This window comes from Limanda limanda, chromosome 20 (genome assembly GCF_963576545.1).
Source record: "Limanda limanda chromosome 20, fLimLim1.1, whole genome shotgun sequence".
NCBI lineage: Eukaryota > Metazoa > Chordata > Actinopteri > Pleuronectiformes > Pleuronectidae > Limanda > Limanda limanda.
The window spans coordinates 10,584,067-10,603,923 of NC_083655.1; the positions used below are offsets into that span (position 1 = coordinate 10,584,067).

The following is a 19,857-nucleotide window of genomic DNA, read 5'->3' on the forward strand; positions in this document are numbered from 1 at the left end:
TCTTTCACTCCCGTGTACATCACGCAGTAATCACTGGAACACGCTCGAGGTGCCACACCTGCCTTGATTACATAAACGCTTACATTCTCAAGACGAATCTCGACGGCGGCGGCGGGTCAGATTGCCGTCCCCGGTTGTTTTCCCACCAATTAGACCGAGTGCATTATATACACATTATCACGCAGCCACAAGCACTCAGGGTTAAGGTGCAGCAGGGAGTGTTTTGTCTACCCTGCAAGGCAGCGGTATTCTCACTGACGAATGCTGATGAGTGTGGCACCGAGTGGAGAAGTGTGGAGGTCACACTGAAGCTGTGCTGCCAGGGAGGTGGAATTCTTTTACCTGGGAAACGGTGATGCTGCCGTTTGGAGTCAAAGCGAACTGAGGCCTCTCCTCGTGTTTTTTATTTCCACCTGCCTGTGGCCGGGTGCGTGCATGACTGTGAGAGAAATTGACCAGCGGAGATTCCAATAAAAAATACATGTGTGTGTGTGTGTGTGTGTGTATATATATAGCTTTAGCGTGTGTGTGTTTATGCAGTTGCTTTGTGTGTGTGTGTTTATGCAGCTGCAGTGTGTGTGTGTGTATATGCAGATGCAGCTTGAGCGTGTGTGTGTGTGTTTGTATAAATGTATATATGCGGTTGCCACAAAGATCCCAATAAAATAAACAAATGCACACAAATGGACGTACTACGCAAACAAACCCAGAATGATGAGTAGTAATCAATCATGTTTGTTGGTCCCCTGGTAACAGCAGCATCTGACAGAATGCAGTTGATAGAGCGACACAGACATAACATGGAGCGGAAAAAACACCATACTTCTTTTCAAAGACCGTGTTTTAGGGCATTGTTGCCGTGCTGTGATTGATGAGAGGAGGGAGAGACAATAACCACGAGGAGATGGGGGGGGGGGGTCCTTGGATGTTGACATGTTAGTGACTTAGACTGATGGGTCACCTGGACACCCAACATGTGTTCTGTTTCTACACAACAAATCACCAAAGCACGCTCCTGCTCATTGTGTTGTGTGTATTGCCGACATGCTTAGCACTGTTGGCAGCATCAGAGGTGAACAGGTGTGCTTGGGGGGGGGTTGAATGGAAAGATGACATAGATTAATGACTCTGGTCTGTGACGGACCATTATATCGAAGGCCACTGCTGCCCACTGTGGGTGGGTGGCTTGTGTGGACCTTGACATGGCCAGCAGCTAAAAATAGCCAAAGAGAATAAACAGGCTGCTGCCATGGTGTGTTTCCTCCCTCTTATTGACAAAAAACACAAACACACACACACACAAGCGTGCACAGACGCAGCCACACACACATTAACACACACACACCTTTGTTAATAATGTATCATGGCGCCCTTACCGAGTCTTCAAACTCATAGTTGGTGGCCTCAAGTCGAGCCAGTCATCAACCCTCCATAACTTTGAGTTTCACAGAATAATAAATGACGCCTTTGAAAATTACATTATATCCGGGCCCTCAAAATATCAGGGAGCAGGCGGCAGAGAAAAAAGCGAGAGAGGACGTGTGGATACATTTTGTAAATCTTGCCTGCCCATGCAGTCTTTTTTTTTTTTTTCATAACAAACTTTTAAATTGTTGCAGGTTCCTATTAATAGAAATGTGTTGTACATTGATTGAATGCTTATTATTGTAATTCAAGTGAATGTGACTCTTGCTCTCCTCCTCCTCCTGCAGGAGTGCGCACTAAATTACAGCCCTCCACATTTCTTTCTCCCCTCTATCTCTTCAACCGCACTCACGGATTCACTTCACATGCGAGACAAAGTAGCTCAATAACTTAAATGTGCTCTACCTTTGCGAAAGAAGAACATGTTTATGAGATAAACATCTTTATCACGCACTGCAGTGCTTTACGAACCTCACACAGCAGCAAATTCTTCATTTAAGTGAATGCATTCAGCTGATTAGATGAAAAGCTCGGAATGATCTGCACACTGCTCCTCAGTGTACCTTTCTAATGAGTGCGTTATAAAGAAATCATGACGTGTCTCTCTCTTATGAGCTGACAGCACAGAAGAGAAGCTCTGGGGGGCAAGTGTGTCCGCCGTGTTGTTTGGACGATGGTGTGGACGCAGTTTATGATAAATTGGAAACGGGAATCACCAGCAGGCGGTGAAGGACTCTGGGATGAGGCAGTGTAGTCGGTCCACTCTTTTTTTTCCGGCGTAGGAGTGATGAGAAGACGCCCACAAAAGTAGAACCTGTGGGAGCGATGGGCTCCTGACCTTTGAGTTCTTCATTCCTTACTCTCCTTTTTCCCCCCACGTGCGGAATAACCTGAATAAACATCAGCGTATGGCGTTCAGTCCTCATTATCACATCACATTATCCCCGTCAGACTGTGTTATATACTCTGATAGATACCGACAGCGGAGGTTAATTGACCAAACGGGGGATTCAACTGCTGTCACAGAGCGCGGGCCACGCCAGCTCTGCAAAGCCTCCCTGGCTGCATGCATGGCCCAAAGTGTTTCTCCAGCATGATGCTACAATTTGAGTTGCCATGGCAACAGCCCACACAAGCGCACATGCCCACATTGTACATAGGAATTAAAAAAGAACAAGAAAAACATGCATAAACCTCATCTCTGCGAACAACCTTGAGGGGAAAGAAAAAACATTTTTTTTAGTCTTGATAACCTGCAGAGCATCAACACATTTCTTCATGGTGAGTTAGTAATTACAGATGTGAGGCTGGTAACTAGAGTCATTCCGCCCACACGGTTGGACGCGGGCTGACTGCAACTCCCCAGTGAACACATGCATGCAGGTGGTGTGAGTAGAGAGCTGGAAGCAGCTACCGCATTAAGTATTACATTACTCCACGTCACACCTCACTGCAGCGTGCGATCCTGCTCTGCTGATTCTTTTCCACCGACGCCGCGGCATTCCCTCACACGTCCTGACTCACAGGAGACATGACTGGCCTCCACGTTTGATAATATTTGATGAAAAGGGGGACGCACGTCAATCCCCTTTAATCTTTCCTCTGTACCTTGAGTAATTAACAACTGCAGCATCAGCAGTTTTGCCATCACTCAACTCGAGGTCAGGGAGACGCTTCCCTACTTTAGGCCTGAGCGCTGCCAAATTGATGTCAGCATGGTGTCACGGGTTCAAGGAGGAAAATTCAATCTGCAAACTGTACATCAGGGGTAAATATTGTGTTGTTGGAAGAAAAAGAATACAAACAACCTAAGTGAATATTTGCACCATAACTGTATATTTTCCACAAGACTCCTCTAACCCTGTCATCTTCAAATCCCATTTACACAGCGGCAGCCCCAGTGTTCTCGACAGCCAGAGTGGCAAAGTCCCATTCAAATAATTAATTCGATCCATATGCGACTGCTAGAAACACGGGACTCAGTGGGAATGTCAATGCGCAGAATATCTCCCGCAGATCTCCATGTGACATCGAGACAGCAGCGCTAAAGCTTTTGACCTTCAAATAACAGTGTCCACTCGGTTAAGACACAGAATACGTGCACACAAAGACCCTGTTTAGTCAATGCGGCATTATCGATCACTTGTCACTGGAAGGAATGAACATGGCGGGGAAATCAATTACACATATGCACTGTATAATCAAATTTCTGCAAAAGCGCTGGGCTAAGGGGAAATGGTGAACTGACATATAAGCTCTACGGAGAAATATCATTGCTGTATTGAACACTACTCATATGAACTGAGAGTGAGGGAAAGGGGGAGAAGGGGGAGAATGCTCCGGTGGAGTATAGGTAACGATCTGAGGGATAATAAGGGATACATTATTTAATATCTCTATTTATTCATTTAAAGCCAGGGAGCAGGGAGATCATTATATATTGATAGCTAATAGAGAAGATGGGTTTTTTCTTACGTGCAGGAGGCACAAGGTGTATCTGCCCCGGGGTCGCAAGGGATCTACTGCGGCTTGCTGTCTAAAGTGGTCAAGAAAAAGAGGGTCAGGCCATATTATTGTCATCTGCGGATCAGATTACTTGCTGGAGGGTTGAAATGGAGCATCTCACATGGTTGTTGCATTTTGAGGTCTGGGCTGTTTTGCATGGCCGTCGACACGGGTAGTGTGTCAGAATGAGTGGAGGGGATGGATGTTGTGTTTACGTCCTAAAAAGAGGAAGGGAAATTTAGTTTTCATTCAGTTTTAGAGGAGATTTGTTGCCAGGGGCAGATCCAGGGATGGTGTGAGGGGGGGCACTGGCCCCAGCTGGAAACTGTAGAGCCCCCGTCCTGTCAGTGCAAACAATAAATCATAGTCAAAAAGTAACAAGAAGACAGGAATTTGTATTTTCTAAGATTTTTTTGAAGTCAACAATGTGCATTGTCAGTGTTTCTTATTTTGTGTAATTGAGGTGGAGGCTTCAGGATATCCCTCTGGGTGTCCTGCCTCCTATACTGCACAACTTAATATCATTTTGCATTTGTGTGACATGACATTGCTCAAAACAATAGAAATAACACTAAACCAGGAATGACATTAAATGTGCTGAATCATGAATTGTGCATGGTTTGGCCCGTCTGTGTAAATTATGGCCCCCCCTTATTGTCCCAGCTCTAGAAACATCCTATATACGCCCCTGTTCTTTGCAGTGCTGCACAGAGTTTATTCTGCATTTATATTCCCTGTGTAAATCTTTATAGTCGTTTCACTAAAGAGAGTGCACCTGATTCCATTAGACACTTCAAAAACCGAGCCATTGGGACAGGACGGAATCATGGGAGACTATGATTTGATTTCTCAGATATGAAATAAAGGTTATAATGTGTGTGTATTACACTGTTATAGCAGTTATTATACCCGAAACAGTCAAACATCTAACATGAACTCCATGCTGCTCGGGAATCAAAGAGCTGATGTGATCGCTTTTGCATTTCTATAAAAAAACAACCTGCTGCCAAGTTGCATGGAAGGTTCACCTCTGTCATTTCTGGTTTAGTGTTACTGAAATAACACTGAACCAGGAATGACTTAAATGTGCTGAATCAGGAATTGTGCATGGTTTGGCCCGTCTGTGTAAATGATGGCCCCCCCTTATTGCCCCTGCTCTAGAAACATCCTATATACGCCCCTGTTCTTTGCAGTGCTGCACAGAGTTTATTCTGCATTTATACTCCCTGTGTAAATCTTTATAGTCGTTTCACTAAAGAGAGTGCACCTAATTCCATTAGACACTTCAAAAACCGAACCATTGGGACAGGACGGAATCATGGGAGACTATGATTTGATTTCTCAGATATGAAATAAAGGTTATAATGTGTGTGTATTACACTGTTATAGCAGTTATTAGACCCGAAACAGTAAAACATGTCGGGAATCAAAGAGCTGATGTGATCGCGTTTGCGTTTCTATAAAAAAAAACAACCTGCTGCCAAGTTGCATGTTCACCTCTGGGACGTGGTGCAGCCCTCCTGCCCCCCCACCCCCCCTGCTCCTCCTTCACTCCTGTGCAGCGGGACAGTCCTCTCTCCGCAGCTCGCTTCATCCCCGGGTCCCTCCCGTTTGGCTCTTTTACGCGCACGACGTCTGCAGCCCACAGTGCTTCAGTGGAGCCCGTCTCCTCTTTGGATGAAGACTCTGTCCACAGTGTCCCGATGGAGAAACCCAAACGCCGCCTGTGTGTCCGCCGCAGCCGCTGAGGAACACGTTTGTCTTCCTTCTTTGTCTTTCTTTCTTCTGTCCTCGCCTGGGCTCGTCTTTCCAACAGAATGCGGGACGCGCGGTCTTCTTTGCGCAGCGTCCGCGGAGTGCTCTGCCCGGCCGTGGCCGCTTGACGAGTGGGGGGGGATCCCGGCTCCCTTTTTCATCCGCGTCCTCCTGTATAGGACCGAGAGGAGTTTTGCATGCAAAAGGTGGCTCATCCCTGCAAGGTGAGCCTCACTTCAATTCTCTCAGTGTTGCATTTTGACATTCCAACATCTACTTTTTCTAAACAGAGTCGAGAGGAGATTCTGTGCGTTGCCAGCAGCACAAATTGGATGTAGACTGATTTAGGTGCACAAGTATAAAGGCATCAGAGAAATCACTGAGCACAAGAGGCGTTGTAGCGTAACAGGTATGAATGTATTCAACTGCAGAACAAGTAGTTTGCCCCTTTATATCCATATCTGCACCTATTTGTCCATCTGGAATATTTATATGGTACAGTTGTGGTCCAGGCAACTCGGCAGTGGCGAATGTTAACTGTTGCATTCAGGAACAACCTCTTGGCGGATTCTCGACACTGAAATTTAAGCTTTAGTCTGAATTAAGATGATTATTTTCTTAAATGAACCCACAAAAAATGAAATACTTGCAATTCAATTTCTCTTTGTTGCATTAATCCAAGTGTAAAGGATATTTAAAATCTCTGTGTCGGATTATAAATTCTCTAGAGCAGCTTTTTTCACACAATCACACACAGAAAATGTGACAATAATAATTAAAAGGCATGTGGTAATGGGGGGCTTCAACAATAAGACCCCGGGACCTGCTGTCAAGTGCCTCCTCCATCCAAAGTCATAATACATGAGTGAATTTCGAGACTCCTTCCGTCCCACTTGTGTCCCAACCCTACCCCGGGCTCCACACTGTGACCGATGGTGCACCAGCAGGGGCTCATCTCCTCACCACAGCCACAACAGTGCCAGTGTCAGAAGCAGAGCAGCCATATTGAGTGTTAAAACAAAGTCATTGATTCCGTCTAACACCTCCGTGGAAACGTGATGACGGGATCAATGAGCTTGTGCTATTTTTGACTGACAACACGAGTTTAACAAGCGTGGAGTTGATTTATTGTTCAATTTTGTAAATGTGCACAGGCATTATACTGTGATTTACTGTATCCCCCATATTGATACTGAAATTGACTCATGTGTCATCAGTCATTTTGTCATGTCACAAACTATCCTTTTTTCGCTCCTCAGCCATGGAGGGACTTGCCTGAAGAGGGTCCGACATAATTTAAAAGCATTTTGGACTTTTTTTCTGGTGTCACCGTAACATCTCCCTCACGTCGAGTCTCCCTCTCCAGCACCATGGCTGAGAAGCTGGGACCAGCAGGGCTCAAGCCCACCAACGCCCGGAACAGTCCCTCGCTGCCCCCAGAGCCCATCGACATCATCCGCACCAAAGCCCGCTCGCGCAGAGTCCGCCTCAACGTCGGGGGTCTCAACCACGAGGTGCTGTGGCGGACCCTAGACCGGCTCCCCAGGACCCGGCTCGGCAAGCTCCGGGACTGCAACACCCACGAGTCCCTGATGGAGGTCTGCGACGACTACAGCCTAAACGAGAACGAGTACTTCTTCGACCGGCACCCGGGGGCGTTCACGTCCATTCTGAACTTTTACCGCACGGGCAAGCTGCACATGATGGAGGAGATGTGCGCCCTCTCCTTCGGCCAGGAGTTGGACTACTGGGGCATAGACGAGATCTACCTGGAGTCCTGCTGCCAGGCCCGCTACCACCAGAAGAAGGAGCAGATGAACGAGGAGCTGCGGCGGGAGGCGGAGACGATGAGGGAGCGGGAGGGCGAGGGAGAGTTTGATAACACCTGCTGCCCGGACAAGAGGAAGAAGCTGTGGGATCTCCTGGAGAAGCCCGGCTCCTCGGTGGCTGCCAAGGTAGGGAACCGAATGTGGAAGTGTGATCACACCGCCCCCATCGCACGATTCCTGTTCACACGCAGCGACGAGCACTCTGGATCACAGCACATTACATGCACACGTATTCCAGACCTGCTCCCCCCATAATCATGAGGAGTTCATTGATTTGGGTGTCAGGCCTGCCCTGTGCTGTTCTCTCACCAGGAGCTTTCTCGTCCAATCTGTTTGTTTTCCATCAGTTGTTAATGGGGAATTGAACGCGGAGAAATGTGCAGTGTTGGGGATGCAACGGAGAAAGAGAAGCAGAGGGATGGGGAGTGAGGGTGGAGGAAAGGATGCAAACATGGTAAAGGCACATGTAAAGTTCTGCAAGTGGAAACGCCAGCAGTGGAAACACTACAGGGGCTACATTTACACTGCATTAGCCTTGACAAGATAATTGGCAGGTGAGTCAGATGAAGTGTGTCAGCGTCGATCGGACCCGTCGGTGACTTGTGACGTGACACATCTCTCGGGGGGGGAGAGAATTGTCGCCGCTCGTGCCACAATCGCTGATTGGATGAGCGTCCTGACGGTAAACGACAGGATGAATGCAGTCTCTTTAGCTCGTTACTATTTTTACTTTGGCCATTTTTTTTTTTGATTTTGAAGGCTGGGAGGGGGAGAGGGCGGGAGGAGGGGGGGGGGGGGTAGTCATGAGTGTTTCTCCCCATCCCACGTACCACATGTTTCAGAGAGCTGCCGCCTCAGTCACATTTTTCACATGATGAATCCTGCAGAAATGACTGTGCGGCAATGTCAAGCATCCCCCCCCCCGCCCCCCCCCTGAAAACAATGACATCTCCCTCAAATCCCCCCGCCCCCCACTCACCCCCTGATCTGACTCAGTCCCTCAATTAGGTAGGTCAACCTTGATGAAATCCAATCACTGGTAATTTACGTCGGGTCTCCAGTATCCTGATCTCATCATCGGCCAGGGCTGGGCTGGGCTGGCCGGGATTATATTCCATGTCAGAGGATCATAAAAACAGGGTCCATTGTGTGTGTGTGTGTGTGTGTGTGTGTGTGTGTGTGTGTGTGTGTGTGTGTGTGTGTGTGTGTGTGTGTGTGTGTGTGTGTGTGTGTGTGTCTGTGTGTGTGTGTGGGAGACCAAAGCCACAGCCTCACCTCTGTGTAAGAAATGCAGCTCCTGATCATGCTTTTGTTTGTGGTGTACTGTTGTGAGCCCTTTCCCTTTGAATCAAAGGATGTCTCCCTGGCCAAAACATTTTAGAAATCCTGATATATTTAACTTTATATTCCTGGCGTCTTGCGCTAAATTTAGAGCTCAGTATTATGCTTTTAAAAATAGCAAAAAATACACAAATAAAACTGAATACAAAGATCCAGTTACAGGACGAATATTTTAATCCCTGTGTGCTATTCCTGAATGGCTTGTTCTCCCTGAACAAACGGCTGATCTGTGATTGACAGGGGGTCTCGTCTCATCTTAATAATTGTTTCCAGCCTCCATTGAGAAGCCGGGTATCGTATGAATCATTTTAAAGGAGGCTGCCAATATCTAATCTAAGGCAAATCAGGTGATGGGAGCCAGGTAATTTGATGCGCTGTGTGATATTCAAAGTGATTTACCTTCTCGTTACGGGTCCGGCATTCTCTCCAAACACATCTCCGTACTGCTGACCTGTTCACTATCGTGTGGGGAAAGCCTGTGGAACCTTAAAGGGAAATCCCACTCTAATTCAAAATTGGGTTTACATTCTGCTGAGTGCTCTGCGAGGAGGACTTTAACGTGACTCTAATGGCTCGGCCCTGTGTGCGCCCTACAGCTGAAAGTACATTTGGAAATACACTGCAGTGTCCGCTCGACTGTCAGATGGCAGCACAGTGCAGTGAGAACCCCTTAAAGCTACTGACCAAGGAAATGTCATTACTAAGCTGGTACACAACTGAGCGCTTCGATACAAAGCAACCTGAGCCTTTTTCTCCAAATGCAATCACAGATTATGGCATATAAATATTCTCTCTCAGTTTCTGTCTCTTTCTCTTTCACTCCCTTTTCTTTTCTCTTCCCTTAATCTAATATTAGCACCCGATGTGTTGCTTTATGGCACTTGTGTTCCTCTGTGGCCTTAAACAAAGGTTAAGCACGAGAGAAGTGACCTTCTCAACAGCGCCGATCAAGACAGAATTACAACCATCATGCTTTTGAAGAGTGGGAAAGAAAAACGACTGTGGAACCAGCCACGTTCCACAGTCGTTTGTTTGGTGCAAAGTTGGTTGAGGGGTGTTTGGAGCGACCCACAAGTGAGGGAGGGGAGGTGGTGGAAAGGGCAATGACAGAGCAAAGCCCAGAGAGAGGGTGATGTAAGCGGTGCAGTCATGTAAATAAGTCACGCCTCCGGATGCTGAGCTGGATCTTTGCAAACCTTTACCGATGAATAATGAATGAAATGGTCAAAACATAAGAGGACACGGGCTAATGCACTGGCCTCTCTGTGTTTAGGTTGAGTGAGGAGGAGGAGGAGGAGGAGGAGGAGGAGAGTTATTTTGTGCCCCGTTCTATCTGCTGCTTGTCTTGTCACAGGTCCTGAAAGTGTTGTTGGGAAGTTTCTATTGAAATTTGAATCACGGCAGAGTTTGAAGAGCAAAGCCACATTAAAAAAAAATAAATCATAATCCTTCCTATTCTGTTTATTCTGCATCGCGGTCCATTTCTATTCTGTCTGAGTGTCAGCTCATAGCCAGGAGGTGTGCTACTAAATTATACAAGAACTGAGAGGCCGTCATGTCCAGAGAAGCTGTAATTTCTATTAATCCAGCAGAACGTGTCATCCTTGATATTGAGCCAGAAGGATTTGTGCTGCCCTGACCCCCCCTTTGTTTACAATGAGTCACGGTTGTAGTTGCACAGCCAATACACTTAGCATGAGCTCATATAAGGTAGCCATATCCAAATTTAACGGACTGCTTAAAGGGCTTTTGAATCACAGCGCCTTTTGCTTTGTATCTCCACGTGTAAATGTATTACAAATGCATTCCCGCGACGGCCAATCTTGCAGCTTGGAGAGAACCTGCTTATGATTTATCACTGGAATTGTGTTTTTTGGTCCGCATGATGTGGGACGTTATGCAGAAGGTTTGCAGTAAATAACAGGACCTCACCAAGTGTTACTCCACAGCAGTGATTTAGTGAGAGCTTCAACTATAACATATGATGTCCCTGGTATCATCTATCACTGGTATGAGTTGTTCCGTGCATGGCTACACTGCTTGGCTTTAATATATGTGTAGAATATTTTGCAGGAGCAGCATCTTTTTTATTTTGATTTGTGCTCACGCGGAGCTCCTAGATAAGCTTTTCAGAATATGAACTGTGTAATATGAAATATTAGAGCTGTAATACACTCGTCACTCGGAGGCTGAAATTATTCAATTTTCTCGACGTCAGCCCTCAGTCAGTCTGGGTAAATAACGGCTGTGGATTCTGGGCATTTTCAAAAGATCGACGTTTCTACTCGCCAGACAATATTAAGGTGGACTTTCCTGTCTCCATCCTTCCTCCCCACACCGGCCAAGTCCATCCCCGTGCCTGCTCTTAATGTGGATGTGCACCATTACTCTCTCCTTTATCTAATAAGCTGGTCGAGCTAGTGGGAATGCTAAGCAGTGGGCCTGCATGGGCGCATGCGGGTGCTGTTTGGTCCTCCCACGCTTGGAAGCAGCCAGAGTCAGTCCGCCACAGACACTGATGATGATGATGATGATGCCAAAATGTGATGAAGCTGTAGAATCACAAGGAATCAGAGCAGACAAACACCAATATTTATTGACCTTATTCCGAATAAGACTTTTAATTTCTATTATGATGTTTACAAGTTACTGAAATAATATTTCGTTCATATTTCTGTTTACATGTTACAGAGCATAGTCGTTGCACCATTTCAACCGACGTGATCCCAACAGTTTTAAAACCCCAACCTGAAATATTCAAAAAACCCTAAACCCTAAAAGTCGTATATCGGTATCACAAAATGCTGGCAGAACGTGATTGGGCATTATAATGCAATTAAGAGTTATACATGTCTCCACATGTCCCGACTTGATTATTGCTCATTCCCTATATAACCTTCTTGGGGTTAAGATACTCAGAAAATGCTGTTTTCATAGCAGTGTCTTACTCAGACTACGGGCTTCGTCAGGTTAATTTTGGAATATATTGTGTTAATGTAAAATGACTCATTGTTGTCATGATCATCTGTCTGGATGCGCTGCACACTGTTGATTCATTGTCGTTCCACCCACTGCTTTGCTGTAACTTCACAACAGGAGGCACAGAACCGGAACCGCACAGACAGGTTCATGTAATCTAACGGGAGATGACGTCCTTGTCCTCCTGTTTGCATTCTTGGGAAAATATCTGTAAAGCGATGCAGCACCTGTGCACCTGCAGCTGTCAGTGAGTTTCCTCAGTGACGACTTGCCTTCGCCTGTGGATATCGAATGCTAATACTTTTCTGCACTTTTACACGTACGCATTTAACGTGGTGACAGCTGGCCGTTTTCTGTCTTTATGTAATCTGTTTCAATGTAATAGCAGTACACTGTCTGTTGTGTTGTTGAGGGGAAGTGAACGGGTTCAGGGTGGTAGGTGGTAGGCTTTCACAATAAAACAAATCCTTATGACTGACTGGGCTTCATATAAGCTGATTTAGACCAAAACAAATTGTGCACAATCATTTTAATTTCTAGTTTCTCCAGAAAACAAAATTGCTCTCGCCCGCTGCCCGCCTGCATTTAGTTCATGATTTTGTATAAATGTATATTTTAGCTGATTACACATCCTGGTGCAGGGAGAGTCAAACAGGAAGAGAGGCAGGGGATGGAGAAAATGAGAGAAAGGCCTTTAGTCAGCACTACGTCAAACGTCCTGTACAGTTAGGTTCAAGCAGCAGGTCCACTACCTTTTGCTTCATTATCATCCTTTCATCTCTGCATGAATTGTGGTCAGTCTTCAGGAGGTTAAATCAATGGACACTGACATTTTATGGAAGAAATGTTCTCAGCTTGTTGGGCAAATGGATCGTAGTTACATTATTGCTGTTTCGTAAAAAAAAGGCCTTTCCCACTGGCTGCTGTCCACGGCTCCTGCAGACATGTGAAATCAGATTTTTGCTGTTTATGGCTCTTCAGTCATTATTCAGACGATAACTTTCAAGTCAGACATTTCTCTCGTTGCGACTCCTCTGTGCAAGAGGCAGAGCGGCTGATAACACCTGCAACCTGTCGGAGTTATTGTTCCACTAAAGTATTGCTGTACTACATTATCTTATTTGACCTTTAGCAAGTTATCGTGATGTATTATAGGAGCGTAGTTTATCATTTAGGTAGTGTACACCTTCTCCCCTCCTGCTGCCTCCGAGTTACATAAGCCTTCCAGCAGACCTCTAATCAGTACAGCCTAGCATTTAGGCAGCAGCAGCACCTAAATCCTCTTTACCCCGCAATCATAATCAGATAAGAGAGAACCTCCCTAGATTATGGGCATGAGTTCTTATAGTGTCTGTGTTGGTGGAGAGAGGCAGCAGCATTTATCATCCGCATGCTCCAGGACACACTTTAACCCCGGACCCCCTGTCCTCTGCCGTCTTTCTTTTCTCTAGATAAGTCAAGTTTATTTTTGTAGAACATTTTGCATGAAAGGCATAGACTCAATGTGCTTAAAGAAAAAAAAAATCAAAGATAAAACATATAATATGTGACCTGAAAATCTATGAAAAAAATGGATAAACATAAACTCAATTTAACTCCTTAACAATTAGCTCTTGGAACAATTTGCTGTTACCTTACATCCTCCTGATTTTTATTTTTATTTTAATCTGTCTGCAACCATCCCTGTTGTTTTTATGTAAAGTGAGTCTTATATAGAGTAAATACTAGTTTTCTCATTGTAAACTCTAGTCTCCTCATATGGAAAACAAACTGCACCAGTTGGAATATATAGTTGTATGTTACTAAGCACCAAATATCAATATTCACAACAGCAGCGATGCCCCTTCACCAGGATTATGGTACAATCAAATTAATTACAAAATCTAGGAAATTAGTTCTTGCAGTTCCAGACGTAGCGTTTGACCTGTTTACATAATTTTTTTGTGAGTTTACACTGATGCTGCAGATGCATTTTATCCTGCTGATCATGTAGAAGAAATGCATGTGGTGCACATTAAACAAGGAGAACATCAAATCAACAGTTCACCGCACTAATGCTATTTTTATTTTTTAATTGCTGTGAAAACTGCACTCGCACTGGATGACCTCCGCCTGTTGAAAGGCCTGACGAGACCTCATTTGGGTTTTACAGTAGCAATATCCCAGGGTCATATTTGTAAAGAAAGGGGAAGAAAGGACACTGCAGCCCTTTAATGGTCCAACTAAAACGTTTGTATCTGTTGAGTTTCACCTGCGGGCTTGAAAGGGAATAATTCAACTGAAGGCGGAGGAGGAAGTAGCTGGAGACAAAGCAGCAGAAAGCTATTGCCGCTCCTGACCATTAAAATTGATCCGTTGAAAACATGCTGTTGTACATTTTTAATTATTCAAGAAATGCTCATTGATCATCGTGTCGCCTAATTGCAAAAACACAAATGCACCCTCTTCTTTTTGCTTTGCTTTTTAATAAATAACCAACAGCTGTTTTGCAGAGGAATGACAATGCTGCAGAAAATCACTGGACTGAATCGGGGCTTATTGCGCTTGACCGTGCACATAGTGATACACAAATTAAAGCCGCCGTTAAGTGAAACCCCTGCACGGCAGCACAACACTTTGTTATGTAGCTAAAGTAATGAAGCCCAGCGAGCACAGCGGGCGAAGCATGATTCAGTGGATCTTCAGTGGAACACGAAAAACTCACTTGAGCACAAGTCCAGTATAAACGACATGGCCAATACAAGCCACGGCTAATGAGTGGCCAGATGGTGTGAGAGGCCTGATGGCTGAAGTCTCATCAGTAATTCCACTGTCATCCCCAGAACACACCCTCACATTCTCTGACAGACCTTAGTTCACCTTATTTCGCCTACGGTTGCGAAACGAGGATTGTTTATGGCATTGATTAATATGTCAACCGCTCTCTCAATTAATCAACTAGTGTGTAAAAGGGTTCGGAAATAGTCGAAAAATGCTGCTCACAATGTTTAAGAACCCACGCTGATGTCTTCAGATGGCTCGTTTTGTCAAACCAGCAGTAAAAAAGTTCATTTAATTTACAACCAAATAAAACAAGGAAAGCACAAATCCTCAAGTTTTAAAAGCTAAAGCAGTTACAAACTAAAACTGCATGTTTGACACACACACATTTATGTGAAAGTGTTGTTGCATTTTGGAGACAAGCTGTGAGCAAAACCCTGATATACTACAGTTTAAGTTGATTAACATTAGCATAACATGGCCGGGCTATCTATTTGATTTTTTACTCTTGACGTGTCTGTAATTGGGGAAAACTTCTGGTTTGTGACAGGTTCTCACACAAAACAACAGAATGCCTGTGGTTTCGGGGCAGTTATTTTTGTATCAGGATCAAACTTCGTAAAGAGTTGGTAGCCTAGAAGGCAAATAGCATAGTGTACATTTATATGGCTTTATTGTTGAAAACAGCTAATGCAACCAAAAAACAATCTTTGAACAGTGAGACTGAAGCAAACAAGTAGTTGTCGGGTGGCAACCAAAATAAATGCAAAAATGTCTACACAGGAAAAACAACTGCTTTTCTGCTACTGCTCATACCTGCTCTATGTGATCATAGTTTAACATTAGAACATTTACTGCCGCTACTTGAAGTGAGGTTTCTTAGTGTACGTTTGCCTGTACGTTTCCTCTTTTCACTTTTTACCTGTTTCACACATCATTCCTGTTCGGCCTGCACAAAACCCGGGAGAAGTAAACTGGCACAAGGCCCGAGGGTCCGAGCACCAATCAAAGCCAGACATAAATCCCACTGATGGTTGGGAGTGGCCGTGGACCAGTAGTGAGCGGCTGCCAGCGTGAGTGACACTCTGAGTAAGAGGCTAATGTGTTCCTTCCTCCGCCCGCTTCTCTCATCTCCTCCCTGTCCTCCTCCTCGTTGCCTCCGCCGCTGCCTCTTGTGAGGTTTGCTCACCCTGTCGCTCGCTGATTTTCTCCTCCCAGAAGGCATCAGAAAATAGGGCCAGATGGAGAGAGGACAGTGGCGGCTGGAGAGTCATCGTTCTAAACGCTGCAAACACCAGGTCTCTATTACGTGCCTCAGTGATCCCCCTACACACACAGACACACACACACACACACACACACACACACACACTGTGTAGTCACAGTTAACACTCAGTCTTCCACATCTTTGCACATCCACACAATGATACACGCATTATGCACTCAATAACAGCACACAAGCAAACGTGCTCATATGCAGCACTCGCTCATACACACACACACACACACACACACACACACACACACACACACACACACACACACACACACACACACCTCTTTATCTGCAAACCTTCAAGTACTGCTGAGCCAGCTTTCTGTGGGTACCACAACACAGTCAGTGCCACGCTGTTGTCTCACTCTCTCCATGCCATCTCTTTTTCAATATCCTTCACCCCCCCCCCCTCTACTCCTTCCGCAGCTGCTTTCCCCCCCTCATATTTTCTTTTTTATCACCACCACTATACAATCCAGTCATTTCCTCTTATAACTTCAACTTCCTGCGCCCCTCTCGTCTCACCGCTCTGTTTCCCCGTCCCCTACACATTTCTGTCTTAAAGCGAAAGCTGAGTTGTGATCCCGCTCGACCTTCCATCTCGGAAGCGGTGACTTGTAAGTGCATTGGTATGCATTGCAGTGTTTTCACATTCGGCTCTTTATCCATCATATTTGTGATTTATCAACAGCTCAGCTCAGAGGTGCTCTGCTGCTTTATTGTACAAAGAAAGTGTGAGTGGTTTTGTGCGTTTAAAACTGTAAATGCACAAACAATCCAGACAGCTTGAAAAATTACGATCGGAGAAAACCAAATGGGAAAAAAAGGGATATTCCTTGGATTCCTGGTTGTCGTCTCTGCCCAAGAAAAACCCTCTGATAAGCTCTTGACAGTAAAAAACATCAGCGTGTAATCAACTTCATTTTACTTGTTTCCTGTGAAATCCTGTTTGCGTAGTTTCCATGGTGACCGTGGTGTGCCATGGTGACTTATTGACACCCAGGGAGCAATTCATCTCTATACAGGCTGTGTGAGAGGCAGAGCAGCTGGCACCTCAGCCCCCACAGCCACAACCCCTAATGCAAATGTAAGGAAAATGCTGGAGCTCTACCCTATTGCATGTGTTCTCGCTCATTTCAGCCCATGCCCTCAGATTGCATGCTTCTTGCTCACGCTCCCTGGTGAAGTGTCTCTGGTAATTTTCTTTCGCTAATGCCTAAATACTTCTCAACGGCACTGCAACAACCTCCAAATGTGCAGCAGGGTGTGCAGAACGAGTCCACGCAGGCATGCACAGCGCAGCCGCTGCTGTGATATGATTAGTGTAAAATACCTTTCACTTTAATTGCAGCAAAATGCACTAATCTGTTCCTCTCTGTTTGAGACCATCCGGAAGAGAGGAGAGCCGCAGGAAAGATGGGTATGGGTTCATGGGAAGAAGGAAAAGAGGAATAGAGGCGTCTCTGTTTTTCTTGAGGCTCGGCCCTCCAGGTCAGTCCGAGTCTCAGGAGCGTCAGCAGCAGCACGGGGACTTGGCTCGCAGCTTATTAATTAAAACCTCTGCTCTATGAAGGAGCCTCTGAGGACATAAAAGAGGAAAGAGACGGATAGAGCAGATCAGTGGGAGGTTGAAAGCGGGGTTGATACCCACTTGTTAGCCATTGCCTCATGGACACAGGGCGAGAGGGGAAGCAAGGACAATTTCCTGCTCATCACCTCCCCCTCATCCCTCTCCTCATCCTTTTTCCTGTCTTTTTCCTATATCCCATCCTCTGTTGGACCGCTTCCATTTTCATACGCTGTCTTCCATCATGTGCTGTTGGTGTCACTGTGGGCTACGCTGCCAGCTGTTTGCTGTCTCCCAGCACCGCAGGAAGTGACAGAAAAAATGATCATATCTCCTGCTCCTGCTATTGTGTGTGGCCCTGCCGCGTCTTCTGCTGAGCCACAGGAGTTCCCTCGTTGCTGACCACAGTAACTTTTATGCTTTAATGCGCCCTGAAATTACATTTTTCATATATCTGTGAAGCTTTCTTTTAAAAAGGTCATTTGAAATAGATTTTATTTCATGTGAATTTAAAAGTTTACAATGTTTAACAATTTACTACCGTGATAGGTTATATTTCTGGGAGGGTTTTTTTCTCTTGTGAATGTGTCACTGAAGGTATTAGATGATGAATTGTGATAATAAGTTCAAATAACAATGCTGGTCCCATAACTTTTCATCACCAGCTAGTGAAACTTTTAATGCTTTAGTTTTATGTGGGCAATGAATGTCTCATTTTGTGCATAATGGCAGAATAAGTGAACCTTTAGTTGTGAATTATACTTAATGTTGTTTCGCAAATGTCCGCATGCTAACACACGGAACTAAGATGTGAGCATTGAAAGTATGTTCGCTTGCTGACGATAGCATATAGCTCCAAACAACAGTTTAAAACTCTCTTGAAAACTCTCTTCTCAAGAGAAGAAACCGAATAACATACATCATCAATATTAGCAAAATCACATTTTATTTTTATAAAGCCTGAAAGTGAAAGTGAAAATGGTGCCTGACACCAATCTGTTTACGATTTTTGATTTAGTCCTTAAGGCAACAGGGACCAGCCACTAAAACCTTCCTGTAACCTAAAGGTCATATCGCTCTAATCCGCATTGCAGCTCATGTGACAAATATGATAAAAAGTAAAGCTTTACACGATATAATATACTCTATTCATCCCCAGGTTTCCTTTGTCATTCAGCCTCCATCCAAGCCATTCATGAAATTAGTGTCAGTCAAACACGTCCCTAAATGTCCCCTCAAGCAGAACTGTCCATCTGTGTGTCTAGTCAGACGAGGTCACGAGAGGCATTGATACAGCCCTTTAACTCCCTGACTGTATGATTGTAATCAGCTTACTGCCCTCAGGAGGCAAGGACCCGGCTGGCCCGAGGGCTCACAGGGACTAAGACACACAGTCCGACCATGTGACCCTTGTCGATGTCAGGAAGCTGAACCCTGGGCCAAAAGATCAGCGTCTGATACGCCTGAAAGGTCACAGTGACGTCTGACGCCTTTCTCTGCCGTATATGTGGATGTGGACCTTTTGGCTGCACATTTTAAATATATGTGGGTGCAAAGCTGATTTCAGGCACGCACTGAGAACTTAAATGTCCAAGTTAGTTGCTGGGGACATTTTCTGAAAAGTTAAGGATTAAGAAGAGGTGCCATACTTGCAGAGGATGTAGATGAAGATGTCAACTTGGAAAGATAATGCGTTTCGAAAGCTTTTGACAAAAAGGGCAGACGCTGGTGTTGATGTGCTATAAAGCAAAACTTTCATGTCATGTCCTGTTTTCCTGCATTCTCTACCCAGGTGACACCTTTATCTGAAAGTTCTGAACCTTTCCCTGTGGTTGTGAACGCGTCTGACCCAAACAATCTCCTGCTGCGCTCCTCATATCAGAAAACGTCTGGACCCCATTTTCCCAGAGTTCGTATCTGAAAACGGCTGAATCCTTTTGAAAGTTGAAGAATAAAAGTAACGCTCGACATCTTCTGCAGTGACGCCTCACATCACCGCACAGATTTTCTCCTGCGTCTCTTTGGGCTCTTATGGGTCACTGCCACCTCGAGAAGGATGTGTCCTCCATCACTGCGGGATCAGAGAATATTTGGGCCTGTCGGTCGTTGACATTTCATGGAGACCTTCTGAATCGATCGGATGGCTCTCCGATATTAACCAGAGTGCTGAAAGGCCCAGCTGCCTCATTTTATTGCAAAGTACAAGTTGTGTAGTACTAAGTAGTATGGAAGTCTCAAACATCAGTTGTCTTGCACGCTGTGGCTGCACCGGCGCCTTAACACCCTTGTATATTGCTGATATTTGCTTTTTCGCTCCCTGAGCTGCGGCACATATCGTTTATTTATGTCTGGATTCTTTTGTTTATTTCCCTGAACTTGGTGCTTCTTTTATAGCTCCTCTGCTCTTTTTCTTTTTTGCT

The 19,857-nt window shown here is 45.2% G+C and overlaps 1 protein-coding gene across 1 annotated transcript in view; it reads left to right on the forward strand.

Annotated features, from left to right (window-relative positions):
* The first annotated feature begins 7,055 nt into the window (after positions 1-7,055).
* Positions 7,056-19,857, forward strand: part of kcnb2b (potassium voltage-gated channel subfamily B member 2b) — a 73,679-nt gene continuing 60,877 nt past the window's right edge. Inside the window, exon 1 of the mRNA XM_061094167.1 lies at positions 7,056-7,640. Coding sequence (XP_060950150.1) covers positions 7,056-7,640 — 585 coding nt within the window. The remainder of the gene's footprint in view (positions 7,641-19,857) is intronic.